General features: G+C 52.3%; 2 protein-coding genes across 4 annotated transcripts in view; one reads left to right on the forward strand and one right to left on the reverse strand.

Moving 5' to 3' along the window:
- Window positions 1-1,937, forward strand: part of TVP23A (trans-golgi network vesicle protein 23 homolog A) — a 29,160-nt gene extending 27,223 nt beyond the window's left edge. The window contains exons 7-8 of the mRNA XM_043560544.1: window positions 302-361; window positions 1,261-1,937. Of these exons, the coding sequence (XP_043416479.1) occupies window positions 302-361 (60 nt within the window). The 3' untranslated portion in view covers window positions 1,261-1,937. The remainder of the gene's footprint in view (window positions 1-301; window positions 362-1,260) is intronic.
- NUBP1 (nucleotide binding protein 1) lies at window positions 62-27,363 on the reverse strand. 3 transcript variants are annotated; one of them, XR_006294236.1, is made up of 13 exons: window positions 27,193-27,363; window positions 21,189-21,402; window positions 21,006-21,110; window positions 19,145-19,278; window positions 12,592-12,660; window positions 9,974-10,006; window positions 8,851-8,941; window positions 8,079-8,233; window positions 5,417-5,527; window positions 5,035-5,137; window positions 2,848-2,930; window positions 1,825-1,908; window positions 1,250-1,315 (listed from the first exon to the last, which is right to left on the reverse strand). XR_006294236.1 is itself a non-coding variant. In XM_043560543.1 (12 exons), coding segments are annotated over exons 2-12 (918 nt in total). In that variant the 5' UTR covers window positions 21,208-21,402; window positions 27,193-27,361; the 3' UTR covers window positions 62-1,313. The 3 variants fall into 3 exon arrangements, 2 of the variants coding, with proteins under 2 accessions (XP_043416478.1, XP_043416477.1); XM_043560543.1 differs by lacking the exon at window positions 2,848-2,930 and having other exon boundaries at window positions 62-1,315; window positions 1,813-1,908; window positions 27,193-27,361; XM_043560542.1 differs by lacking the exon at window positions 2,848-2,930 and having other exon boundaries at window positions 62-1,315; window positions 27,193-27,358.
- Window positions 27,364-27,777: the final 414 nt, after the last annotated feature.

Raw genomic sequence — 27,777 nt, forward strand, 5'->3', positions numbered from 1 at the left:
TAACATTTTCTGTATCAACCAAGCTACCCTGTCAGTACCCCCCAAAAATACCACACAAAAATATTTTTTAACTTTGCATATATTTCTACACGTGAGAGTAATCTTTGAAATTTGACCAGGCTCTTCTTACAACTGGTTGAACCATCTTAAAATCTGACCAGGTCTGCTTTAGACCAAGACATTGAGCCATGAGCTCTGTGGGCTTTTGGTTACATCGTGGGTTTGCTCTGGCCCCTGAATCAGCAGAATCAGGCCCCCTCACTTGTGAGGACAAAGCCACAGCTGACTTTTCCCCTTGCAGGCCAGCCCAAGGGACTTCCAGGAGCCTGGCCTCAAGGGGCTGGAGATTCACAAGCATTAGGTAAGAGGTGGGATCAAGGTGGGGGCCTGGGCACAGAGCCAGGGGCGAGCCAGCCTGTGTCCTCCGGGTTTTGCAGGCCTCCCCCCTGCCCTTTCCTCACACTGAACACCTACAAAGTCAACCATGTGTGCAGGCATGAAGGGAGGGGGCAGGAAATGAGAGAAAGAGAGGGAGAGAACAAGGGATTTGCCCATCTGTCTGCCCACGCCCCGAGAGAGATGGGAAACGGGAATTTACTCTTCCCTCGGTGTCTATTCCTGCACGTCTCCTGGCAATGAAGAGAATTCTAGAATTTACATGGGTGTCTCCTTTTATGTAATTAAGAAAAAACAAAAACCCTATAAGCTGTCTTACAGGATGCTGGGAATTACGGGATATAGTGTGCACTAGGTACAGACACAGATGACCTCTTCTGTTTCCATGGGTGATTTAAGAGCTTTTCAAGGGCTTCTGGGGACTAATTTTTCCCTCATTCTGAAGCAGCGTTTGGACTGTGCTACTTGAAGCCATGACTGGGTTTTGCAGTGAAGCCACACATCCATCACCGGGGTTCTTTTTTAGGCTTATCTTCTGAGGCAGCAGTGGCTTGAGGGAGAAGTTCTATAACTGCACAAGCTTCCAGCAGAGAATTCCCCGACCAATAAGCCGTTGGCTCTTTCCTGGAAGCAGGCCTTGGGGGAGAGGTTTGAGGTTCTTATTTTTAAGAGGCATGTTTGTAAAGAATGCCTTTATGTGTGTTGAAAAGTATACAAATCCTGTGACTCAGGTATCTCTAAAAAAATGACTTCACGCCATACGAGAGTCTGGTCCCTTTCTGCCTGTGACCCCACTTTGTCCCCACGCTGCTCAGGCTGGAGTGCAAGTGTGGCTTGCGTCTTGAGTGTTCTCTTGTGTTTCAGGAGCTGATGAGGTGCTCTTCTTTTGGCTGATGGAGACCACAGAACTCCTGGATTTCTGGAACACGAGACACAGAAGCAGTGACGATGAGGCAGTGCCTCCGGCAGCCATGCCTGTGCTGGTGAGGGCTGAACCCCCAGACGGCCTAACTCCCAAAACAGCCCTGTTCTGCTGCTGCCCTGTCTCCCATCGGCTCATTCCACAGATCAAGAATCCTGGGAATGCTGGTATTGGCCCCGGACACCATCTTCCTAGGTAAAAGGAACTCCACCGTGCGCCATGAGCTTTAACAACTGACCCCTCCCAACCCCCCCTAAAATCCAGGCTTCCAATGGCCGCCCACCAATGTAGTCAGGTCAGCACAGGTTTGTTTTTTTCCTTTAACCAGTTTCTCACAGACGCCTGGCTTCCTGGGCTGAGGGTCATCCCAGCCCCTACTAGCCCTCCCGTCCCCACCTGAGGCTGCATGGCAGTGACCCTAATGCTCTACAGTTGACCCTAGACAGGATCTTCTCCCACTCAGCCCCACAGCCCTCTGAGTTCCCGGGACTCACACGCACACGTACTTTGAATGATACCTCTGTAGGCTAAAGCAGCTGGGGAATCCGGTGCATCAATCAAAAAAGACTGTCCTTTGTCACAACTCTTACCTTGAGATAAATGAAAAAACATCGGTGAAGACAGTGGCCACACAAACTGGGGGTTCTTTCTGGTCATGTGACCTTAGGAAGGCCTTGAGCCTCACCGGACAAGAGCAAAGCTGAGAAACACACAAAATGAACAGGAGTGTACCAGACGTGGGTTCCACCCGGTGCGTTTTCCACGGCAGCGGCCACCTGTCTGCTGGGCTTTCCCGGCACCCTCCCAAGGACACACACTGGGGTCCTAGGATCCAGGTGCCATGGTGCAGGGACCTCTGGCAGTGGTCGGAGACCCTGCCAGGCAGGTGCTCTTTTCTTCTCCCCCTATCCTGGGCAGAACCCCATCAGCCTACCCAGCACTGCTGGAGAAGCAGGTCTATGGTTCTGCTCCCCAACCTTAGGTGGGTCGTGGCAAGGCCAAGTGCCGAACTATCCCTTCCTCACTTCCCCTCGTACTTGGGCACAGGGCCAGGGAAACCGAGGCGGGGGGGGGGGGGGTGCAGGGAGGATCCAAGAGGAGAGGGGGTTGGCAGAGGTGGAGCCCAGATGAGCCCGGGCTACCCTGGGACCATGGCAGAAATGTGGTAGCTAGACTAGGTCTGGGGAATCCTAGCAGAGTCCCGTGATGGCCACGATGTTCTCAAGTCTTCCCTTCCCCAGTAGGCCCTCCCCTTCCAAAGGTACCCTGGTTCGTTCCCCATTTTCAAGGCTCCCCTTTGTGCTCCAAGAACAGTCCTGTCAGAAGAGCTTGTTGCTGAGGCTTTCTGGTGTCCTCTGGGGACATCAATGCAGCAGCAGCCCCCCGGCAGGGATGGGGGGGGCATTGTTATCACCCCCTCTTACAGATGCGGCTGTCAGGACTTGGAGCCTCCAGCCGGCGGTGGGGAGAAGCAGGACTCTGAGGCCGGGGAGGGGCTGAGAACCCCAGGGCGAGTGAGGTGGCCTTACCTCCTGCCCCAGGGCTCCCACCCAGGCTGGAGCGCATGCTTCATCCCTTCCTGTCTATGTCCGGGCATCCACCTTGGCTCCCGCTGGACAAAAGAGTTCCCGAGGGTCACAGTGCCCTCACTGCCTTGTCTTCCTTTCCATTGTACGAACGTGCTAACCCCCTTTCCTCGCTGGTCTCGTGATTTCAATGACAAATGAGGCTCAGGGACATGTAACGTCACACGGGACTGCTCCCTAGAAGACACTTCATTCTCTTAGCTTCAGACTGAGCCGCAGCCGCCCCCAGGGGCCTCTGCTAGCAGCTCTTGTAAAGTGCTAGAACTTTGCTTCTTTGTGACTAGTGGACGGAGTCAGGCAGGAGGGCAGCTGCCTCTCTCCCTCACAGGGGCTGGGACCTGCACACTGGCTTGGGGCTCCCCGAGCCTGGACAGGCTCTTCCGGGCCCCTCCCATCCTATCATAGGGATCTGAGGGACCCGGACTCCAGCTAGGGTACAGGCTCACAGCAGTGGGTGTGCCCAGAGCCACTGCCGAGCCTGTCCCTCAGCAGCGCCCCTGTGCTCCAGCTGCCGCTGGGGACCCTTAGCAGGAGACCTGTGCTCTGACCACCTGAGGGAAAAGGGCGAACTCAGCACCACCCCTGGTCGGCGCAAAGTGGTTAATCTCCCTGGGTGTTTGCCCCTCCCTAAAAGAACAGCTGGGATTTCCTGTGGTACCTGGGAGGCCCCCAGCGCAGAGTGCTTCTCAAGGGGGAGCAAAGGCTCCCGGGATATTCTCCTGGGCCCCAGGGTTCCAGAGAGGCACGCAGTCCTGGGGCAGCCCCGCACTCACCCTCCACCCCGTGCTCTAGGCCCCACCTCCCTCCAGCCCCCCAACAATCTGGCCTGCCTGGGCGTGGCCCACACAGCTCCCCAGCCTGCTACCAACCCTCAAGCCTCCCCTGCCTCTAAGGAGTAGGAACCTGGCCCTCCCCACACCCGTGTCTCCCATGGTCATGGCTGCCCATCGGCCCCAGCTCCTAGATGGCTGGGACCTCAGCCAACTTTCTCCCCAACCATCAAGTCCTGTCCCCTTCCCTCTCCTGCACGTCCCTTCCTCTACATGGCAACGCCCAGCCGCGGGCAAGTCCTACCCTCCTCCCCACTCCCCTGCAGAGCCGCCTGCAGGTCTCCCTCTCAGCACTCGCCCCTGTGGCCTGGCTCAGGGTCTGATTCTCCTTTCCCAACTGCTGAAGGCCCAGCGGCCAAGCTTGGCTGCAAAGCTGTCCACACCTGGGCTCCAGCCTGCCTTCCAGCCTTCGCCCCTTGGCTTCCTGCAGGCCCAGGCCCCTCTGCTCGTGCTCCCACACGTCACAGGCACGGCCGACATACCCAAGTTCAACTCTGTGGTCCCCGGGAAACAAATGTGGAGGCAGGTATAACTTAAAAGGTGTGGACTGCCCTCCCCACCATGCCACTTAGCAACAGTCAACACACAATGGGGATGGGGTCCACCATTCCCTCCTCCAGGCTCACTGCCGCTCACGGGGTTGTCTAGAGGGGATGTGCGGGACCCTGGCATTAAAAACGGGGCATTTGGGAGCACATGGTGGCTCAAGTGGGCTAAGTGTCCCACTTGAACTCAGGTCACGATCTCGCAGTCTGTGAGTTGGAGCCCTGGGTCAGGTTCTGTGCTGATAGCTCGCAACCTAGAGCCTGCTTCGGATTCTGTGTCTCCCTCTCTCTCTGAACCTCCCCCGCTCTGTCTCTGTATCTCAAGAATAAACATTAAAATAATCTTTTTAAAAAGGGGGCATTTTTCATGTAACCTAGCCCATGAAGGCAGACCAACACCAAGGCTAACTGTGTTCAGGACTTTCACCTCAGAACCTAATTCCTGAGACGGGACCGCCCAGCATACCCCTGCCCAGTCCTCCTCCGGCCCCCTCGCCTTGGGTGAATTCCTCTCCCATGGCCTCCCAGCATCTTGCAGACAGTCGTGACCCATGTTCCAGGCCCCACGTGGCCCCCTCGTGACCCAGAGGTTTACTCGCTCTGACTACACACCCACGCGGCCTACGGTTTCCCTTGCCTGGAGGTGAGCACCTGAGAGCGGGCCCTTCATCTGTGGCCCCACGGTCGCGGCCGCGCGGGGTGTGAACACCCCGCTTGGCGACACAAAGTTGAGATCGGCGCTCAGACTCACCCACCTATGTGTGGGTCCAGAGGCACTTTTCCGAGGAGAGGGATCTTCAGATCCTGGCACAAGACCTCCGCGCCCCCCGTCGTTGGTGGGAATATCTGAGACTCTTTCTATGAGGCAAGTTAAAAGGGAAGAGTTAGGACTTTGTTTTCAGAATTAAAACTGGACATTTTAAAGCAACTTTAAAAAATGGCTGTTTGAATATGAAACAGTAACCACCCCAGCAGAGTTTTCCTTAAATCAGCAGTATTTTGTGTGTGTGTGTGTGATCCCACTTCCCAAAATGAGGGGGAAAGCAGAAACTGTGACACAGAAACCATGTCCCGGGCTCTCCTCCACCACTACGAGGAAGGGCCTGGGCGGCCAGGCCTGGGCCGCAGCACTCCCACCTTGCACTTGGGGCAGACGAAGACACTCATGTTCTCCACCACTCCGATGATGGGCAGCTTCACCTTGTGGCAGAAGCTGATTTCTTTGCGGACGTCCTGGAGGGACACCTCCTGTCAAGGTTCAAAACACCATTTATTTCAAGATCAAAGTGAAGACAGACCGTGTGCGGGCAGGGGCGGCAGTGCAGTGGATTCGGCACCAGAAAGCCTCACGTTTAATAAGTATTTGAGGCTGACCATGTGCTGACGCCTGTTTGGGGCATGGACTCCCACAAACCCCGAAAGTATAAACCTGAACAGCCATATGGTAAACGTACAATGAATGTGCAGAATAATAACCTTTTAAGACACCTCAGGGTTGTTTTCTCAGCAGTACACGACTGTGCACCATTGTCTAGATCAGGGGACAGTGGGCCTGCTGTTTTTAGAAACTTCTGGACGCAGCCATGCCCATTCCTTCACATCTCATCCCAGGCTCTTTTGTCCTCCAATGGTACAAGGGAGTAGCTGTGACAGGATGTAGGAGACTTAAAGCCTAAAATATTTATATCTGGCCATTTAAAAAAAAAAAAAGTTTGCTAACCTCTGATCTCGACTTCTGAACACAGCTTTATGGACAAGAAACTAAGGCACGTTCCCGTATTGAGATCGAATTCACTTCTGAACTCTGAAAGTTCGTCTGACAGCATGAGCACTGTGTAATGCTTGCTTAGTACCCTCTCCACGCCCCGGTGCCACAGTATTGCAGACACGTCTGTGGCTTTACCACGTGGGGGGTGCCCGGAGGCTCAAGGCTTCCAGTCCTCCCTCTCTCCTGAGCACACCTTTGGTTCTCGGTCTCTCTGGCACGGAGGGAGAGACACAAAGACATTTAGCGAGAAGGTCAGCTGGTAAGAGTCCCCGCATCTCCTTGCACCTTTGTCGTTCTCTCCTTGGTGGCACCGCTGTGTCAAAAACGCCCCCCAAAAGGGTCCGCTGCCTGTAACGGTGGCTGTGAAGGGCTCTGAGAAACCGGGAGACCCTACTGTCATGTCACACTCTGCCGAGAGGTTCTGGAGGAAGGGCACACAAATGTGGAGTGTTCTTCCATGGCTTCCAGGAGAAGGGCCAGCCTCTGCTCTTGCTGTGCCTCTCTTCTTGAGCCCAAGGGGCAGTCTGTGCTCTCTTTCACAGTCAAGTTGCCTTAGCCTTTTTTTTCTTTTTTTAACGTCTCTTCATTTTTGAGAGAGCAAGCGTGAGTGGGCTAGGGGCAGAGAGAAGGGGACGGACGATCCAAAGCAGGCTGAGGCGACAGCCCAACATGGGACTGAAACTCATGAACCTGAGCCGAAATCGGATGCTCAACTGACTGAGCCACCCAGGCAGCCCTGAAGAAGCCACCTTGATGCAAAGTGGATTTCTGTGGTTTCTCAACAGATGATTTTGAACCAGTTCACAACAAAACTGAACAGCAAGAGTTCCTGTATGCTCCCTGCGCCCACCCCCCCTAACGCCTCCCCGCTATCAACATCCCACGACATGGCGCTGCATTCCGAACAGATGCTTTTCCTTTGCGGTAACCTGTTGGGACCACACTCAATCGTGTGGCCGGCCTGGAGTGGCCCCGACCAGCCTAAGGACAAAGCCACCCTCCCTCCACTGCCCCTCCCTGGAACAGGTGCTCCCTCCGCTGCAGCCACCAGAGGGGCGTATCTGCTCCTCTGCACGCCCCGCAGAGGCCCCCTGACCAGCACCAGAGCCCTCTCTCGTGCCTGTCGCGTCGTCCGCTCCCTGACCCAGGCACCCCCACGTGGCCCGCCGTGGTCACCCCCGCTTGTCGGAGCGCCACAAATGCACTGCGTCCGGCACCCACGTTCCTCCGTGAACCGCACAGGCCCTGAGGGAGGACCGGCCTTTTCCCTCCCTGGCGCCTGGCCCGGGGCGTGTTCGTAGTGGGTGTTCGGCGCAGGTCTGACAGGGGGTGATACTGACTGCCTCGCAGACAAAAACCTACTTTCTTGTGCTTTCTTAGGAGTGGAGGAGAGTACCGTGACGGGCGTAACTCGTTTCTTGGGACCCTGTGAGAGCAATGACAAGAACACTGCACATCGCAAACCTGACCGTGTTTGTTCATCGCTGGGCTCACTCAGGCTGACGCTACTGCTCTCTTCTCAGCGTGCTCCCAGCACGGCCTGCGTGCGACTGGGACAGGAGGACCCGGGCGTCGCTAAAGAAGGGGCAAGGGCTGTAGCAGCTTATCCAGAAGCTGTCTATACCCGAAGATGGCTGTACGGAAAACCAGACTTCCTCCGTTTGTCGGAGACGTGAACAGAAGCACTGCAGGGGGATGGATGCAGGGGCACAGTGAGGGGGGAGGTGACCACGAGGGACAGGCTGAATTCTAACAGCACCAGTGGCCTTGCGGGCTTGGTGAAGGCCACTTCAAAGCGATTTCGAGCCGCTGTTTAATCTGTGGACAGAACTGCGGCATGCTCATTTCGTACACAGCAAACGCCTGGACCACGGACAAAACATTTCACAAGTTTCTGCAGATCTGAACCGAGGGCGGTCAGAGCACGTGTTGGCGGGAGCTGCTTCAAGAAAAGGGGCTCAAGACCGCACGAGAAAGAAACCGTTCGACAGGGCACAGCGTGGCGCCCTCTCTGCCCGGGCGCTCGCTCACCTGAGGAGTAGTGATGATCACCGCCCCATCGACGTGTGCCGCGGACAGGTACTGGACGGCCGAGAGGTGTTCGTCCGACGTGCCCGGCGGGGTGTCCACGATGAGGTAGTCGACCTCTCCCCAGTCCACGTCCCGAAGGAACTGCTTAATCATGCCTGGAGAGAGATCCAGTGAGGCCCTTCTCTTTCTCGTTTCCGTACTCACGACTCTCTCGAGGCGGTTCAGGATCTTCACGTACACTTGGTCTGTGCTCTACATCAGGGGTGTCTGCCCACGGCTGGGCTGGGGCGCGCTACTGGCATCTGGCAGCTAGAGGCCATGGTGCCGGCACCCTAGAAGGCAGAACACAGTCCACCCCTCCCCTAACAGAGAATTCTCTTGGCCCCAGAAGTCGCGAGGGCCTGGGCTCAGGAGCCCTGTCCTAAAAGACACTTGTGCATGGTTACCTTAAGCCTCAGCGGCCCAATCACCTTGCTATGATGTCACCTCACACCTTTCTTGGGCATAGAAAAGCTACTATAAAACCACAGTGAAAATAATTTCATGGTTACAGAGGTCTTAAGGAGAAAAATGCCATCATAGATGTTAAAAATTGTCAAACAGCCCCTGGTATTTCTGTTAGGCTCTCTTCAACCAGTGAAGGCAACAACAGAGGCCACGAGATGCTTACAAATGATACAGTGCAAAAGCCCGGCAGATCACAGTTGCCATCCTGACGGGCCAGGCTGCCCTTGGAAGATGGTAAGCAAAGAGAAAAAGTGGAGTGGCAAACCATTCTTCTTTGGTCCCCTCCAGATAACGGCATCGTCAGGACTGCTGAGCAAGAAACCCACGGACATCACCCCCAGGTTGTCTTCCAAGAACTAAACAGGATGAAACAAGAAACACTTAAAACCACAGGGCAAGGCACTTCCTTGTCATTTATCTGAGCTCAAAATGAAAAAACCATTTGGGGAACTAAATGACCACGTGACTTATGGGTCTATTCATTATTTTTTGCCAGTTTATTATTTATTTTGAGAGAGGGAGGGACGGACGGAGAGAGAGACGGGGAGAGAGAGAATTCCAAGTAGGCTCTGCATTGTCAGCACGGAGCCTGACCTCACAAACCGTGAACTCATGACCTGAGCTGAAACCAAGAGTGAGGCCATTAACCGATAGCCACCCAGGCGCCTTGGGTCTATTCATTCTTTAAACCCACAAATCGTTTTGAGCAGGGGGAGAAGAAGGGTTACCATATGGGGGGGGGGGGGGGACTTGAAAGAGGCCCCCTGGGGCCCTGTGCTGCAGCCTAACCTCAGCTGAAGCATCCTTTAACTGCTCTCACCTGGGTTGGCAAACCTTAGCTTCCAGGCCAAATCTCGCCCACCTTCTGCTTTCGGACGTCAAGTTTTATTGGAATACAACCGTGGTCATTTGTTCACGTATTATTACCTTCACACTACAACAGCAGGTAGCGTACCGTCCCTGAACTGCAAATATTTACTATCTGACCCTTCGGAGAAACAGTTTGCCAGTGCCTGATCTTAACTGTATTCCCTGCACCTAAAACAGTCCTTCGATAGTAAGTATCTGCTGACTGAGCGTTGGGTTGAGGAAAGTGTTGCCAGCCCAACCCACATCTGCTACGTACACAGGACACACTACCCTGAAAATAAGGCAAAGAGAAATAATAGGGTGCTTGCGTGGCTCAGTCAGTTAAGCCTTGGACTTCAGCTCAGGTCACGATCTCACGGTTCTTGAGTTCGAGCCCCGCATCGGGCTCTGTGCTGACAGCTCAGAACCTGGAGCCCGCTTTGGAATCTGTGTCTCCCTCCCCACCCCCCGCCCCCACGACTTTTGCGCACTCTCTCTCTCAAAAATAAACATTGAAAAACAAAACAAAACCAACTCACCACGGGAGACCAGCCCGAGCCACTCTGGTGAACCTGCACAAACACAAACATGGACACACGCATTTGTAAGAAATGACACGCTTAGGCACACTTCTCACACAGACCGATTTACACATTAAGAAAACAACTTCATAAAACAATTCATCCTCTCAAATGCTACCACTAAATCCTTACTAGAGAGTGAACAGCTGGGGAGAGGCCATGGGTCATACAAGCTCTATTTCTCAACCCCCCACCCTCCCTGAGTTGGGTTATTTTGAAACCCTGGCTGGTTATGTCTAGTCAGGTTCAAATATAACCTGGGGCCGGGGGTATTTTACAGGTGTGACAGCAACCAGGCGGGGGTTGTCGAGGATGTGCAGGGGACTGTGGCACAGCAAGGCTGTCTCTGTAAAAGGCCAGGTGTGAAGCAGCGACACAGACCCTGGCCCATCGGCGGCCGGGGTGTCAGCCTGTGAGCACAAGAACTGGGCGGGGGGGGGGGGGGGGGGACACAGGGGAGAGGTGTCGACAGGAAGCTCAGGGGCCACTTCATGATTCACACTCTCTTTCCAGCAGACGTTCGTTAACAGCCGGCGTTCAACCCCACCCCGCCTCTTCCTCTTCAAGCTGGACCTGACTCCACTTCCAAGTACACGGCAGTCTTAGCAGCTGTGTCGCCGGGCAGCACAGGAGCCCTACTGCTAAAACGCTCTCCGGAGATCTCATTCCCACGCCACGTCAGTCTCCCACAGCCAACAGCTCAGTGGCTTTCGGGATATTCGCGGGAGCTGGGCCCCCACCACCAGTCAGTTTCAGAACATTTTCGTCACCCCTTAGCGGTCGTCCCCGATCCTTCCACCTCCCTCCTATCCTAGATGACCACCACCCACCCTTGTCTCTACAGAGGTGCCTGTTCTGGACATTTCACAGACATGCAACCATAAACCAGGTGGTCTCTGATGACTGGCTTTAAGGGTCTTTTAGCTTTTCTTAATTCCAGCAAACATGCAGCGTTGCATCAGTTTCAGGAATACACCACAGCGACTCTACAATTCCATCTGCTACTCTGCTCATCACAACAGGTGTGTCCTTGGTCCCCCTTCACCTATTTCACCCAGGTCTTCATTTAAAAAAAATAAACAAACAAACAAAAAAAAAAACAAAAACGGGCGCCCAGGGTCTCAAGAGGTTGAGCATCTGACTTCAGCTTAGGTCATGATCTCACGGTTCATGGGTTCGAGCCCCGCATCAGGCTCTGTGCTAAAAGCTCAGATCCTAGAGACTGCTTCGGATTCTGTGTCTCCCTCTCTCTCTCTGCCCCTCCCCCGCTTGCGCACACACACACACACACACTCTCTCTCTCTCTCTCTCTCTCTCTCAAAAATAAACAAAGATTAAAACAAACAAAACAACAAACTTCTTCCCTATTTAAACTCATCCTCCACAATGGCAGGCTTAAAAGAGGGGGTAAAAAACATAATAACCCCACAGGGTATGAGAAGAAAACAGCATCACTTCGATTTTATCTCACCATGTAAAAAATTCAGCGTCTATAAAATACTCACCTGTTGGTACATTCAGTGCTACGTGCCCGTAACTGACAAGTAAACACAGAGCCGTGCTGTGGGCGTGTGCGAAGAAGCTGGTTACTGATGGCACATGAGCACACGTGTTGGACCCCTAAGCTCTTCCTCCCTCCTGGATGGTGTCATGCCCCTTCCCGAGGCGCCCTCAGCAGCAAATCCCAGCCCTGAGTAGCGCCCATAGGCCCGGCCTGCCTGCCTCTGGCTACTGTCCAGCTCCCCTACCCGTCACCCTGCCACTAGTCATTGTGCTGGTGACACTCCTGCCCCAGGGCTCCTGCACCTGGCTCCCTCAGCCCAGGAGGCTCTTCCCCAGCAGGATGCCCTGGACCACACCCTCCTAAGCAGCAGCTCCCCTTGCTCCTCCCATCCCCCCTACCCTGCTCTCATTATCTTTGATCTGTCAGCTGCCCCCCTCCCACCAGGGCTGGATGTTTATTTGCCTTGTTGACTACGCTCCCCCAGCTCGCGCACGGTGCCCAGCAGTTATGTGAAGAATGAGCCAATCTAACACCCTGGGAACATCCTAGCTCTCCGGCCTCACTTTAATGCACTGTCTTCAAGGGGGACCCTTTCTGGGACTGCTTCTTACCACCTAGGAGGGAGAGATCAGCACCTGTACAGACTGCTGTAGGGCTGAGGTCCTCCTCCGGGTCACTTGCCCGCCTCGCAGCCTCAGCTCCCTAGGGGTGACAACGAGGGCAAAAACATTCCCCTATTTCCAAGGGTATGGACCCCTGGCAAAGACCGGCCTAGCTTTCCCAGGCAGAGTGAAGTTTCTGTGTCTTACTTCTGCATTTCACTCGTGTTTCCCTTCCCCTCCAAGAAGGCATTGAAACTAATACTTCTCAAAGGGCGTGGGTGGACTTTATATACAATCCCACCCCCCCACAACCGTTCACAGCTGTCGTTCACGTAGACGGACCAGTGAATGTTTGTCTGGTTTCAGCATGGCCGGGTGGAGACGCACGGCTCTGCTCTGTCTGGGATCAGCCGCTCGGCCCAGCCGTCTGCCGTGAGGATACTGGCTGTGGTGTGCATTACAGTTCTCACCTGTTCTCCTTCCAGTCCCATCATCTTGGGAATCGATGGCCCACATATATCAATGTCCAGAAGGGCGACCTGGGAAACAAGAAGAGACCAGAGCAGTGATGCAACTGAGTGTGCAGTCCTCCAGATGTGCACTACTGGGAAAGAAACGGGGCTTGAGGAAAAGAGGAAGTGCAGAAGATAGAAACTAAGTCAGATGTGGACCAAATGGAATCTCAGGGGAGTTACAGCATGCATCTTCCAGGCGACGGAGACACAGTCGAGAAGTCCTGAAGAGAACGCGGCACAGTCCATCAACGCCAATGATTTCAGCACCCACCCCCAGGTCTGGCCCAACTCCAGGGTGATCTAACAACCCAATGTCCGGTCAAAGATTCGGGTGCAGCCACTGCTCACTGTTCACTCGGCCTTGACCGTGTGCCCGAAGGGGAGGTGGGTATCATTATCCCTGCTTTACAGAAAACGAAACTGAGGTTCAGAGAGGCCCACTGACTTGTTCAATAAGCAAGAAGAGCTGGGACGTAAACCAAGGTCTCCCGACTCCAACACCGGGCCCCCTTCCGTGACCCCGAGGGGCCTGGAGAGGAAGGCCAGAGTGGAGGCTCTCGCTGACCTCTGACCAAGCTGCACTGCACTGTGATCATGAAAGTTAGTGATGGCTTCCCCTTAACGCCTACCAGGACACTGAAGGTAAGAAGGAAGTCGAGGGAAGCTGTGTGAAGGCTGGGAGGACTCCTCCCACCCCAAACGCCCCAGCTTCTCCGCATGACACAGGACAGGCTGGGAGATGCCTTCAGGAACCCTCTGAAGAGCAGGAGGGTTGGCATTCCTCTCAAGACTTCGACGTCAACAATCCGGAGTGCAGCACCTCCGGGTAACTTTTGAACTTGCTCCAAATCCGCTTCTTGCTTCCTCTTCGCTGCTCCCAGCAGACCCCAGCCTCCACTTCCTCACTCTGCTCACCCTGGATCAGGAACCGATTCATGATCAGATCAGCCTCTTGGCTCCCCCGCCCCCTGCTGGGCCACGTGGAGAACGCAGCCCAACGATTCTCAAGCTGAGGACCCGGTTTCCTTCCCTTCACGCTGGCACTCGAGGCTGGTGGGTGTTAATGATCTAGACGTTTTACCTCAGGGCCTCGCGACTCAGGCAATCACACCATCACTGCAATCCTAACAGGCTTTCCTCGCACTCTCGGTTTCTACTCAGTCTCTGCACCCTTTCTTAGGGGAACGATTTTATCAGTTTAGAGGAACCAGGCTCCCCACAACCAAGGGGGCAAATCCTGAGTGCAAAGATGCAGGAGTGCAAGAAACACATCCCATGCACTCTCTTCCCTGGTGGTGTCCAAAAAGACTGACATGTCTCTGCTATCCAGACCTCTGGGCGGCCATGTATCCTGTCCCCTTCACACTTCCTTTTGAACCTGTCACTAGCCCAGAACCGATCCAACTAACTCCCTTTCTGCTCAAGCCAGAGAACCCTAGTAGAGACAAACGTGCCTGAGTAAACCTTACTGGGGCCTCTGTGGAAGGTTCTAGAAGCCTGATGAGACAAGCAGGCTTTGCCACAACGATCTCCCAGCCAGAGACTGGGGGAACAGGGTACCATCAGGATCCCAAACTTCCCCTTAAGAAGAGGTGATGGGGACACGTGGGTGACTCAGTCGGCTAAGCGTCTGACTTCCGATGAGGTCATGATCTCAGAGTTCGTGAGTTCGAGCCTGGTATTGGGGTCTGTGCTGACAGCACAGAGCCTGGAGCCTGCTTCGAATTCTGTGTCTCCCTCTTCTCCCTGCTCCTCCCCTGCTCACACTCTGTCTCCCTCTCTCTCACAAAAATAAACCTTAAAAAAATAATAAAATAAAATTAAAAAAAAAAAAAAAAAAAAGAGGTGACGGGAGGTAAGCTGTAGCCCTGATGGCATTCCATCCAGCCACCCATGTGGACTGTTCTCTCCACCCCAACCGTCATAGCTCCTGATCCCAGAAGCCAATGTTCAGGAGACCATCGGACCCCTTCCAAGCTCTAAAGTCTACAAGCCCCGGACACATGCCTTATTCCGTCCAGAAGCCCCCAGAGAGGGCCCGCTAATGCTATAATCCCCTTTCAGATCACAAAGTAAGATGACCACTTGGTCCCTTGTGGGAGTTGGTGACTCTGCCGCAGAAAGACAGTGTGTGAGCTTTTGTGGTCTCCCAGCTGAGGTGTCACTTTCGAAGCTTCTGCTCCCTTCCCCACGACTCACAAAATCCCAGACTGCCGGTGGTCAGTGGGAGCGGGGGGTGCGTCGTCCTAGTTCTGTTCCCTCGGGGCTCAAGACCCTTCGCTAACAAGTTGTTGGGACACCTGCCTGCCTTGAGTGCTAACACAGAACAGTCCTGCTGAGAGTCAGGGATGCGCTTCCCCGAGACAGTGGACAGAAAAGGGACCAGAACTGCCCCCCTGAATTTAGGGAAGGAAGGAACATGTGCTATTTGAGATTAATCAACACAATAGATGCAGAGTCTACTGTCCGTCTGTCAACAGCCTCCAGCCTTTGGAGACAGTGACGTTCCCAGTCATGAGAAGGATCTATGGGGAAATACACTTTCCTAAGTGCAGACTTTTTTTTTTTTTTTTTTGTAAGCCACCAGTGCATCAAGAAATCCAGCCTACCAGCCCTATTTCCACACTGGATGGTGTGTTTCCCTTCAGTTGCGGAGTCCAGACAACTACTTCAGAACGTAACTAGTGGAAGCATCGTTGTGTGTGTAAACAACAGTCTCCTTCCAAGTGGTTACTTGCCTCTGGCCTGGTGAAAGCCCATCTTCGGACCGTTTAGGAATATGCCTGACTGCTTCTAAAGGCAGAGAGCATTCTGGTTAATGTGGATATTCTCTCAGGGAAACCATCACAGTTTTTGGCTGACCAACCGGCCAATGCAAACGCGATCCTCAAACGGCAAGGGACTGACAGAAGAAGCAGTCAACAAGTAGATTTCGAACCTCCTCAGCACGGTGCTTGGGGTAGGCTAAAGTCGAAATCGTCACCGCCTCCCCCTCCCGTTCCAGTTGGTGGACGAAGCAGTAAGGACGGCCGTCACAGAATTTACCGAGCACTTCCCCCGCCGTCAGGCACCATACTGAGCCCTTTACATTTACACCCATTACTTCCTTCGGTGCTGACGCTCATTTTACAGAGAAAACGGAGGCAGAGAGCCTGGGAACCTGCCTGAGGTCACGGAAGCGGTGTGGACGAAGCTGTGATGGGAACCCAGGCAGCCTGACTCCAGGGCCGGTATTCCTGCCCACCACACTCTACAGCACCCACCACCCTGGAGCTCTGATTCTGCCCTTTCTCCAAAAGCGGTAAGGCCCTGCTTCTTCAGTCTCCTGGACTCTCCCTTCATTTGTTCCCTGGCCACTGTTCCACCCACGGCCCTACTCCGGGTCCTCCAGGAGCAGCCACAAACACCGCCTCCCGCCTGGCTTCCTGTACCCTCTAATGATACTCAGTCACATGCTTGGCCGACTTCAGTGCAATGCTCTTAACACAACGCTCAAATCCTACCTCTTTGCTCGCCAAATGTCTTACTAGGTCATTCAAAGCCTCCCTGGTCTGGCTCAGCCTCATCTGTGGCTCCCTTCCCTGCAGGAACCCCACCAGACTGCCTGCCACACACACTTCCCTCAGTCCCTGCCGGAGTCCAGAGGCCGCCTTCTTCAAGCCCAGGGGTCCCTCCAAGTTCTCTCTCCTGTGTCCGAAATCCCTAAAGCACATCTTGGAGGGTGGACGCCAAATTCCAGAGAAGCCCACCTCAGCCACTGGAGGCCGGCAGGAACAGCTCCAGCACCAGCAAACGATCAGAACAAGAAGAAGGAAGAAGGGAGAATTCAGAGCCTGGGTGAGTCAGAGAACACCGGGCGTTTCAGATGACCCAGCCCAGCCGCTTCACTCCCGGCCTGTGGCCTCCCCAAGGGTTCACCCTTCCTCCAAAGAGGCACTTCCCCTGCCAGCACCGGTGCTTCTAGTGCTACAAACCAAACTGGGGGCCAGTAAACTACAATCTGGGCGCCAAACCCAGCCCGTTCCCTGTTTCCGTACAGCCCACAAAGTAAGAACGGTTGTTACGTTTTTAGAAGGGTGGAGAGGGGGAAGAAATTACACAGTTTCATGCTATAAAATTCAAGTACCAGTGACAATAAAATTGTATTAGAACATGGCCATGTTTGTTTCTTTACAGATTGTCTATGGCTGCACTTATGTGTAAGGGCAGGACTAAATACTTGCTACAGAAAAGATTTAGTCTTTGTAGGCCTTCCTATGGCCTGCGAAACCTAAAATATTCACATTTTGTGTAAAATGTTCTTTACACAAAAGTTTGCCAACCCCTGGAGCAAACTCTAATTTCTTTTTTTTTGTTTTGTTTTTTGTTTAATGTTTATTTATGTTTGAGAGAGACAGAGACAGAACGCAAGTGAGTTAAGGACAGAGAGAGAGGGAGACACAGAATCCGAAGCAGGCTCTGAGCTGCCAGCATAGAGCCCAACGTGGGTCTTGAACTCCCAAGCTGTGACATCATGACCTGAGCTGAAGTCGGCTGCTCGCCGGACTGAGCCACCCAGGCGCCCCGCAAACTCTAACTCCTTAATCCAGTGATTTGAAAAATGTATTCCTAGAGTCCCTAGATACTGGTGAGGTGTCTCAGTGGCCCCCGTGTATATTGAGGGCAGGTCAAAATGGTAGGCTTGATCTCCTACCCACTGTAGCTGGCTTTTTTGCAGAAATGAAGCCTTCTGTTAAGATCTTACGGTGGTATTTCACACTAACGTAGAATGGTTTATCTCCTACAAGGATAAAACGCTGAAATTCACCCAGCTTTCAGAATTTAAAAATAAACACATGGCAGTTTTGAAACTTCGATATTGAATTAATTGCACTTCTACATTCCCTTCTGGCACTTTTTTATTTTTTTTTAAAGTCAAAAAGCGGAGGGCCATTTATCAGAGTTAGAAAAGAAATCTGAACTGAAACTCAGCCCTCGTATATAAAAAAATTACTCCATATTCAAAACGCACGAAGAGAAAACTAATACCCAAAGATAAGCCCATGTACAAAAGGAGGCACAAAGACCACGGGAAGAACGGAGAGAAGAAATGGCTTTCAACACGAACAAAATACAACTGTTTTTCCACGTAGGCCCTGAAGAGTATCCTGATGCACCAGAGCGCAGTTAGTTGCCAATTCACGTCCAGAGAACAGCAGGCTCTCTGACCCACAGCACGCACAGGGCCAGGCAAGCCACAAGCCTTCAGCGAGGGCTGTCGTTTCAGGGTCAACCTACCAGAGACTTGGAGTCTAAGAGACACCCAGGCTACTCTAGTAACTCTGATGTGTTAAGTATTTATTGGAATTTTAAACAAAATTTCATTCTAGAAAAAACCAAAAACACAGAATGTGTTCTGTGTTAAAACACACACACACACACACACACACACACACACAAATCATAAACCACAGTATCCATGGTTTTATTAGGCATAAAGTGGCAACCAAAGTGAATAGGAGGGTCATTTTTCTAAGGTCAATGCAAAATTATCTCGACTCCCATGAATAATCCAACGTATTTTTAAAAATCGCAGGGACTGTAAATTTCCGTTTGAACTTTGTGGTAAAAACATTTTTCCCCCCTCTTCCTCACCACATCACACCATTCATTAAGGCTGAAATCCAGAGAGCAGGCCCAGGCAGCTGGGAGTTTTCACACCCATGTGTACACTTGGCCAGGAGTGAGTGGCCCAGTTCAGGGGTTGGCAGACGTTTTCTTCCTCAAGGGCCAAATAGAAAATACAGTTGACCTTTGAGCAAGACAACCCCTGTGCAGTCGAAAATCCATACAGAACCTTTGACTCCCCCCAATTTTAACTACCAATAGCCTACTGCTGACCGGAAGCTTTACACATTAATAGTCAATTAGCATTTACTTTTGTGTTACACTGTAACTATATTCTTACACTACAGTAAGCTAGAGAAAAAAAGGTTACTAAAAAACTCATGAGGAAGAGAAAATACATTTATGGCACCATAAAAAACCCACATGTAAGTGGAACCATGCAGTTCAAACCCCTGCTATTCAAGGATAAACTGCATTTTAGGCTTTGTGGGCAAAATCAAGGATGCTATTTACCACTTTAAAAGCAACCATTTTTAAATGTAAACACCATTCCAGCTCACAGGCCATAAAAAGAGAGGGGCTGTATTTGCCCTTGGGCTATAGTTTGTAGACTCCTGGCCTAGAAACAGGCAGAAAGGGGCTAATAAAGAGAAAGAAGTCTGATTTTGACAAAATCATCAGCACACCAAGAGATTAAATGTCCACCTGCTATCCATTTTCATAGCTGGAGAATCTAACAAAATACTTCATTTCACTGTTTAAGAGCTATGCTTTCCTCCTTCTCTCTGCAAGGATCTAGATTCCAAGGAAGCCAATCCAACTTAGTCTAAGGAAACCGTTCTCTACAAACCCTCAGGAACCCTCACACAGGAGTCTCTCCCAGTTTTGCCCAAGGTCCCACCTGTGTGTTTTCATCCTCTGCTAGGCCGTGGGCAAGGTGGGCACTGAATGTGCTTTTTCCAACACCACCTTTCCCGGATAACACCAAGATTTTGTGTTTCACGGTCTTCAATTTTTCTTTGATTTCTTCTATGGCTGCAAAGAAAGCAAATCAGGTGATGAAGCCTCTGACCAAAGGGACTTGCCACAGCTAAATCCTTGGGGCTCTTTCAAGGGATTGTGGGTGAAATACAACCTAGCTAACGGCGATAAGGACTGCCAAGAAAATAAGGCAATGAGCACATCTGAAATCTCGTTTATCGGTTGACCGGTCTGTGTCCTCTTTCTAGAACATCAGCTCCAGGAGGACAGAGACTGTCTGCAGCATCCACTGCTACATTCCCAGCTCTAGAAGAGCTTCACCCACATTAACACGTCCCAACCGGGGACAAAATCTGCCCGGGAACATTTTTGGTTGTCACAAGGAAGGGGTGCTATTGACATGTAGTGCATAGAGGCCACGATGCTGTGACATGTCTAACAACGGGCAGGACGGTCCCCCACCCCCCAAAGAATTATCCAGATCCAAAGTTCAGTAGTGCCAAGGCAAAGAAACTCTCACAAATAGCAGGCACTTAGGATGACCACAGATGACGATCACATACTACACATTTACTACACATTCAATGTTTCACCTTCCTGCAAATCCTTAAAATACCCCCATGAGAGAACTACTGCCCCTACACACACTTATTTAAAAAGTAGGCTCCTGGGGCGCCTGGGTGGCTAGGTCGGTTAAGCGTCCGACTTCGGCTCAGGTCATGATCTCACGGTCTGTGAGTTCGAGCCCCGCGTTGGGCTCTGTGCTGACCACTCAGAGCCTGGAGCCTGTTTCAGATTCTGTGTCTCCCTCTCTCTCTTCTCCTTCCCTGTTCATGCTCTGTCTCTGTCTCAAAAATAAATAAACGTTAAAAAAATATATAAAAAAATAAAAAATAAATAAAAAGTAGGCTCCAAGCCCAACGTGGGGCTTGAACTCATGACCTTGCGATGGACAGTCGCAGGCTCTAGTGAGCCAGCCAGGTGCCCCTTGCCTGTTTTTATGGAGAAAATGGAGGCTCAGAGAAGTTAAGAACCTCGCTCAAGGTCATACTGTTTGTGGGACCCAAGAACCAAACCCAAGTCTCTTTGAACACCTTCAAAACTCTCCCAGCCTCCTGCTTTTTAAGATCTTTCTGTAAGTCCCCAGAGTCTTCCCCCACCCTCCCATTTATCCTTCGTACTGATTGCTGTGATAAGTTATTTGCTTGGTTGCTTATTGTGGGTCTCGCCTGTTAAACTAACATCCACTGGGGCAGTGACCCCGTCTGTCTCATTCACAGTACCCCCAACACAGACCATTGTGCCCAGGAGGTGATGGATGCATATTTCTGTTAAATGAACGCGAGAATTGCTCCTTTTTCAAAGGAAGACTATGTTGTCCAAAGAATAAGCCCGAGCCCCGCCTCCCCCACCCCCCAAGTTCAAAGTCTATACCCTACTCCTTGTGCTGAAGGCCTCCTCCGACCACTGCCGGTCACTGTCACTCAAACCTCCGGCCCCGCCCACACTTCGCCCGGACTCCGCTCACTGATCCTTCAGGCTCCGCCCCAGCCCGCTACTTCCCTTTACTCTTCCGTGATTGAAGGCCCCGCCCCAACCCTGACTTTTCCACGCCCCGCCTCCTCTGGGACCACCCCTCCTAACAGGCACCCTGGTCCCGCCTCTGTCACTCAACCTTTGGGCCGTCCCTCATCACCACCAACCATCTGCTGTCCCCGCACGCCCCACCTCTTCCCGGCTGGCGCCCTTCACTTCCGGATCAGGTCTCGTCCCTTCCTCACCTGGGTCTGGAGCGGCGCCGGCTCCGGAGGCGCAGAGCCGCTGGTTGGGGCACCCCTGACATGAGGCCCCTCGGCCCGCCTGGGCGCTGCCGGTCCCGGGACAGCCTGCATGGGGACAAGGTCACAGTTAGAGGGGTTCCCGTCCCTCCAGCCCCCCTATCCATGCCCCCTCCGCGCGCTCACCCTGAGGCACCTCCTCCATTCCGGCTGTCTTCGACGTCTGCGCGGGTCACCGGAAGCCGCCCTTACGTATTTCCGCCCCTTGGAGCCCAATCTGACTCTCCAGCCGCGCGAAATAAGTCTCAGCAAGAGGGTTGTGTGCATGCGCAGACCTTGTCTGAGCCGCTGCGAGTTCTGAGCTGTAGAGATCCTTTGGGAATTCTTCAGCACCTATCTCCTGGGAACAAAGGCATTATCCTACGTGATCTCAATGCCATTTCATACCCAAGAAATACTGATGCAAAATTGTTAGCTAACATACACTTTATATTCAAATTTAAGAGCCATTTAATCCATGGTCCCAGATAAAACTTGCCCTCCACATCTCCATCCTGGATCCAATCAAAGGTCGTATCTTCCTTTTGTTCTCTCTTTAGCCTCTTTTAAATTGTTTTCATTTTTTTAAATTAAAAAAGTGTTTGAATTTATAAGAGCGAGCCCCCCCAGGTACACATGAAACGGAGAGCGGGGTGGGGGGCATCCCAAGTAGGCTCCTCACTGAGCCCAACCGGGGGCTGGAACTCACTAGCTGTGAGAGCGTGAACTGAGACGAAATCAAGAGTCAGACAACAGACTAAGCCACCCAGGTGCCCCATTAGTCTTTGCAAATAGAGAACAGCCTTCCTCCTTCCCATGTTGCCCTTGTTTTGTCTTTCAGGACATTGATAAATTTGGATAGTCCAGGCCAATTGCCTTATAGAATACCCCATTATCTTGATTTGTCCGATCCCTGCCCTTATGATTAGATTCAGGTTAGAAGTTTTCGACAGAACATACTTGGGTAATGTGCTTTATTGTTGTATCACAGCTCGATGCCCCGAATTCCCAGTGGGAATGTGAGGGCTTGGTCACCTGGGGAAGCTGCTGTTACTCCGGCGAACGGTACCCTTTTCCATTTGTAATGAATAAAGATTGGGAGGTGATTCGTTCAGAGCATGTGACTAGCCTGCTCATCAACGTGCCACTCTGGTTTTAGCATCGTTATTGCCTAAATCCGTTATACCTGTGTTCCAAAATTGTGCCTTTGGAGGAGAAAAGCTCACGGTCAAAATAGTTTACTTTTCCTGAGGTCACACAGTTCATGGCGAGGGAACCAGAGGGATGAACCTCGGCCTCCCAGCTCCAGAGCCGGCAAGGTCATCCGTAACATATGCCAGGTGACTCCGTGCGAGGTGCTGGTACCACCAAAGTGCCCTGATTCCTGTCGCTCTGGTGCCTGTCTAGTTTGGACAGCAGATAATAAAGCAGGGAATTACAGAATTATAAATGGTATGGCAGAACACAAACGGGGAAGAGTCAGGGAAGAATTCCTTAAAGCTGAGCAGGATACATAGACTAGGACAGGGCGGTGGCATTGACAAGTGGGATCTCAGACGGAATGAACAGTGTGAACAAGCCCAGAGAGAAATTCTGACCTCTTAGGCAGGGACTGTTGGGATCTCCAGTTTGCAGATAAGACAAGGTCAGAGAGAGGGACTTGCCCGAGGTCTTAGAGCCAGGAGGCTGCACAGCCGGGCTTCCAACAGAGTAGGGCCTGGGCTCTCGACCACACGTTGGGACCCAGGATGCAGATTCCTCTTTGTGAGACTCAGAGAAGCGAAGGGACTTGGCCCTGGGCCTCCCAGCCAGCAGGCCTCACTCGACTCTTGTGACCACAGGCCCTTTTCCCCTCGGCCACACAGCAGAGGGCTGAGGCCAGCCCCCCACTTCAGAACTTCCTTACTGATGTCCCCCAAGACATTTCCAGCGTATTCCTCCCAGCTCTTTCCAGCAGCCCTACTGCTTCATAGCTCTCTTCTGTCTCTCGTGACCCAGGGGCCCGCCCATGCAGCGAATCTGCTCGGTGGCAGCGAAGCAAAGATCTTCTGTTCTTCAACCCGTCTCGCTCCTCATTCCTCACCACCAGGCTATAGAAACGATCTCCTTCCACACTAAAAAGTGAAATCGGGGCGTCCGGGTGGCTCAGTTGGCTGAGCGTCTGACTCTTGATTGTGGCTCGGGTCATGATTTCATGGTTCGTGAGATAGAACCCCGCATCAGGCTCCGTGCCGAGCACGAAGCCTGCTTGGGACTGACTCTCTCTCCTCTCTCTCTCTCCTTCCCTCCCTCTCGTGCTCCAACTAAACTCTTTAAGTAAAATCAAATAAACCTCTCAGCTTTGCTCTAGGTCTCTCCTCCTCTCCCCAAACTCCTGTCTCACCTGGGATGGAATTTTCCATCTGTGGGAGGGGGAGCAGATGGGCAGCAACTAGGCTGCAAAGCAGATTCCCAGGCCCATCCTGACCTCCTCAATCAAAAACTTCAAGGGCTGGGCCAGGGAATCCTCATCTTTACCCACTCACTAGGTAGTAATTATATTCACTAAAGCTTGAGAACCACTTCTGAAGACGAGTACACCTCAACACTCAGTTCTTGGCCCATTTCCGGTCACACTGTCCACATCCTCCCAGGATGACCAGCTTTATGCTGATGGCATCCTCCACTATCCAGTAGGAAACATTCTCCAGTCTTCAACTCGTTTCTTCCTAAGTTCAGACACATGTCTCCCAGTCAACACCTGATGGATTTTACTCCATGGGTGTCCCTCAGCTGTAACCAACCTCCATCCACAACTTTTTCCCCCAAACTAGTTCCTCCTTCCAGAGTTCTGATCTCAGAGAACAGTCCCACGACTGCCCTATGAACTTGAGTCCAAAAATCTGAGCATCAGCCTTGCTTTCTTCTCACCATCTCCCTTGTATCAGTCATCCACTGCTGTGTAAAGAGTCACCCCAGATATATGTAGTGGTTAAAACAATGGTTTATTTCTCACGAGTCTTCCGTTTTTATCTGGGCTCACTCGTGTGGCATCGTTCAGAGGAGAACGGAGAAGATTCTCAGGTGTGCCTCCATTTCTCTCCACACGGCCCCCGTATCTCTACACGGTCTCTCATCATTCAGTGGTCTTAGCCTGAGCGCCTTTCCACGGCAGCTGTACAAGTCTGCAAACAGGTGCGGGGTCACTTTCCCACACTGTGCTGGTCACATCAAGTGACAAGGACAGGCTAGGTTCAAGGGGCAGAGAAACAGAGGCCACATCTTGATGGATAGAGTGGCAGGTGCATAAAAGAAATGGCGGTCAAGACTGGCGGCCATCGCTGGAAACATTCTTGAGGTCTCCCTTCAGGTCCGATCAGGGATCAAGTCCCATGGAACACACCTGTGTGTGACGCGATGGCCTCCCTGCCCAAATGCCCCAGTCCCTCCCCCCTTGGTGCATCTGTGCCCTCCCACTGTGAACAGGGCCTTCTATTCCCGGACTCTGTGCTCAGGCATGTGACTTACTTTGCCAACGTGATGTGTTAGCCAACGTGACCTAACAGAAAACAGACATTTTGCCCGTTTTCCCTTTCTTGCCCCTCTGCCATCGCCAGGAGAACATGTCTGGGCTGGGCTGTGAACGGTAAGATGTGGGACAGAGCCACCTACCCAGATCCACAGGTGACCACGGATGTGGGAGTCCAGAAGGACCATCCAGTCGACTCCCAGACTCATGAGCCAAATAAACACTAGTTGTTTTGAGCCCTCAAGTTTGGGGGAGCAACAGACCCGTGATGTCTCCTTGCTGCCTTCCTCCCAGACCTCATCCTCCTGGGCCTTAGCAGGCCTCGGTAGGCTGTGCCTAGCGGCTGTGCCTAGGCCGGAATGAACACCCTCCAGACCGCAGAGGCTCAAGGCAACAGTTTATTTCTTGCTCCTGCTACTTGTACAGCTTCACTGGCAGAGACCTGTTCGTTGTAGTTCCTCGACGATACAGAGGACAAAGGCCCGACCATCTCCTGTCGACGCTGTCTGAACACAAGCCTCTAAAGATCGTGTGATTTGGGGGCGCCTGGGTGGCTCAGTCGGCCAAGTGTCCAGCTTCCACTCAGGCCATGATCTGACGGTTTGTGGGTTCGAGCCCCGCGTCGGGCTCTGTGCTGACAGCTCAGAGCCTGGAGCCTGCTTCAGATTCTGTGTCTCTGCCTCTCCCTGCCCTTCCCAGCAACCTGTTCTCTCTTAAGCGCGCACGCTCTCATGGTCTCAAAAATAAACATAAAAAAAAAAAAAGAAAAACAGGTAGCGTGATGTACACACTGCTTCTGAAATGCTTCCAGCCAGAAGTGTCCTCTATTTGCATACCTTCCGTTCCAACGAACACATGGTCATACCCAAAAAGGTGTGGGGAGTGTGGTCAGTCGCATGTGCTGGAGGGAGAGGAAACCCAGACCGGCACGGAATCATCTCTGTGGTTTCTGGGGGTTTCTCTCCTACACGTCTTACGGTCCTTTCCCCTTACAGTTCAGACTGGGTTACTCTACTCTGACACCTTCAATGGCTCCCTATGGCCCAGGCTAGCACCAATCTGGATGTGGTTTTCGGTGGCCTCCATGACCAAGTTTATTCCTCCGGCCCCACTCCTCGCCGGGTGCCAGTGTGCATGCCAAGCTCTATCTAAAATATCTCTCCAGCAGACATTTCCCTGGGCACCCCAAGCCATCACTCTGTGGCTCACACAGGTCCTTTGACAGGAACGTCCTACCTGCTGGCCCTTGCCCCGTCCTGTGACGTCTCAGCTTTCCACATCATCCCACGGAAGTCATTTCTGGCCTGTGGAATCCACGGCATTCTCCTTTCCTGAACACAGAGTGTTCCAGAAGCCTGTGCCCAGTTTTCTGTTTTAGTAACTCGGGAGGTGTGAATGCTACAAACTTCCCAGAATCAGCGTTTCAAAGCGTATTTACATCTCCTTTACATTTACTTAGTTTGGGGCGTTTGATAGATTTTAAATTTAAGAGTTTTATTTCGGTCCCCCTGATTGAAGATGGCAAGGAGGAGGAAAACAACAAAGCGAAAGCTGGAAATTTTGTCGTTTTCAATGTGGAAAACTCAGCAAGTGCCAAAAGATGTAATTAGCTACATTTTTAAATGCTTTTAAAAATAAGTTTGGAAAACCAGAGACACAGCGGAACGATCAGTGGTTGCCAGGGGTTGGGGAGGGAGGGACGAACCCGCAGAGCACAGGGGATTTTCAGGGCAGGGAAACTTACTGTGTGACACCATCAGAGTGAGCACTTGACATGATGCAGGGGTCAAATCTCACAACCTTACAGCACCTAGTGTGAGCTCTACCTCAAACTGTAGACTTTAGATAATAATAACGTATCAATATTACGGTTCACCAATTGTAACAAATGACCACACCGATGCCGGGTGTTAATAACAGGGGAAATTGGGGTGGGGGAGGCAGAGAAGGAACTGTTCGGGAACTTTCTGAACTTCCTGATAAATTGTTCTGTATGCCTAAAACTGCTCTGAAAGGCAAGTCTCATACTTCTGAAGTTGTTAGGGCTCAAATGAGCACGGGGAGGGCTGAGACACGCGTGTGTATACCTCCTGGAGGTCGTGTTTCTCAACCTACCCACATACTATGATCACCTGGGGGCTCCTCTGCCGAAGACCTGCTCCCCCACACCTGTTAAGTTAGAGTCTTGGGCCAGGGCCCGGGCATGTAAAGGGGTGCTGAACCCCGTTTCCAGGGTGGGGTTGTGGTTTCCCCAAACCAGTAAGTAACACTGCGGGCGCCAGCCAGGTGGTCCAACAATTCAACTCAGTTTCTCCATTCTGAGGCTCTTTACCCGGAGATAGCATTCGATTCCGCAGGATGAGGGCTCACTTTTACAGGACTGCCTCCGCAACCCGCACCCCTCCCCTTCGCTGACTCCAAAAGCCAGTTGCAAGCCTAGGCTGTGTCACCTGTGCTTCGGACTGCCCGGCTGTGGAGTGGGGAATCCCAACCTCCTCGGACCTCAGACGCCTGTCCAAAGTCCAGCTTGCTTGGTCTTCTGACCGACTAGCTACCAATCAGCTTTTCCAGGACCTCCCCCGCCTTGGATTCGATTAGGTTGCTGGAACGGCCCACAGAACTCAGAAAAAACTTGCCACTTACCAGATGACTGTTTTTGTTTTTATAGAAGGAGAGAATTCAGAAACAGCCAGACGAGAGAAATGCACGGGGTGAGGTTACGGGGAGAGACTGCAAGAGCGTCTGTGTCCTCTCCAGGCACGGCTCTCTCCCCAGTTCACCAAACTGGAAACTCTCCACACTCGGTGCTTTCGGATTTTATGGAGGCTCCATTACACAGGCACGCTAGATGAAATCATTGGCCGTTGGTGATTGGCTCAAATTCCAGCCCCCGGGCGGTGTTGGGAGGGTTGGATGGGGAGGGATGGAAAGTTCTAACCCCTCAAAAGCTTAGTTGGTTCCCTGGCAACCAGCCCCTTCCTCCCCTGGAGGTCCGAGATCACTTCGTTAACATAACAAGAGACACCTTAAGCGCTCTCTTTGGAAATTGCTCGGGTTTTAGGAGCCCCTTGTTGGTAAGGGGAGGAAAAATGCTGACTCCAATTCTTTTGTTGTTGTTGTTTATTTTGGAGAGAGAGAGTGAGCAGGACTGGGGGAGAGGAAGAGACAGAGAGAGACAGAATCCAAAGTGGGCTCCAGGCTCTGGGCTGTGAGCGGTCAGCACAGAGC

The sequence above is a fragment of the Prionailurus bengalensis genome, chromosome E3 (assembly GCF_016509475.1).
Source record: "Prionailurus bengalensis isolate Pbe53 chromosome E3, Fcat_Pben_1.1_paternal_pri, whole genome shotgun sequence".
Taxonomy (NCBI): Eukaryota; Metazoa; Chordata; class Mammalia; order Carnivora; family Felidae; genus Prionailurus; species Prionailurus bengalensis.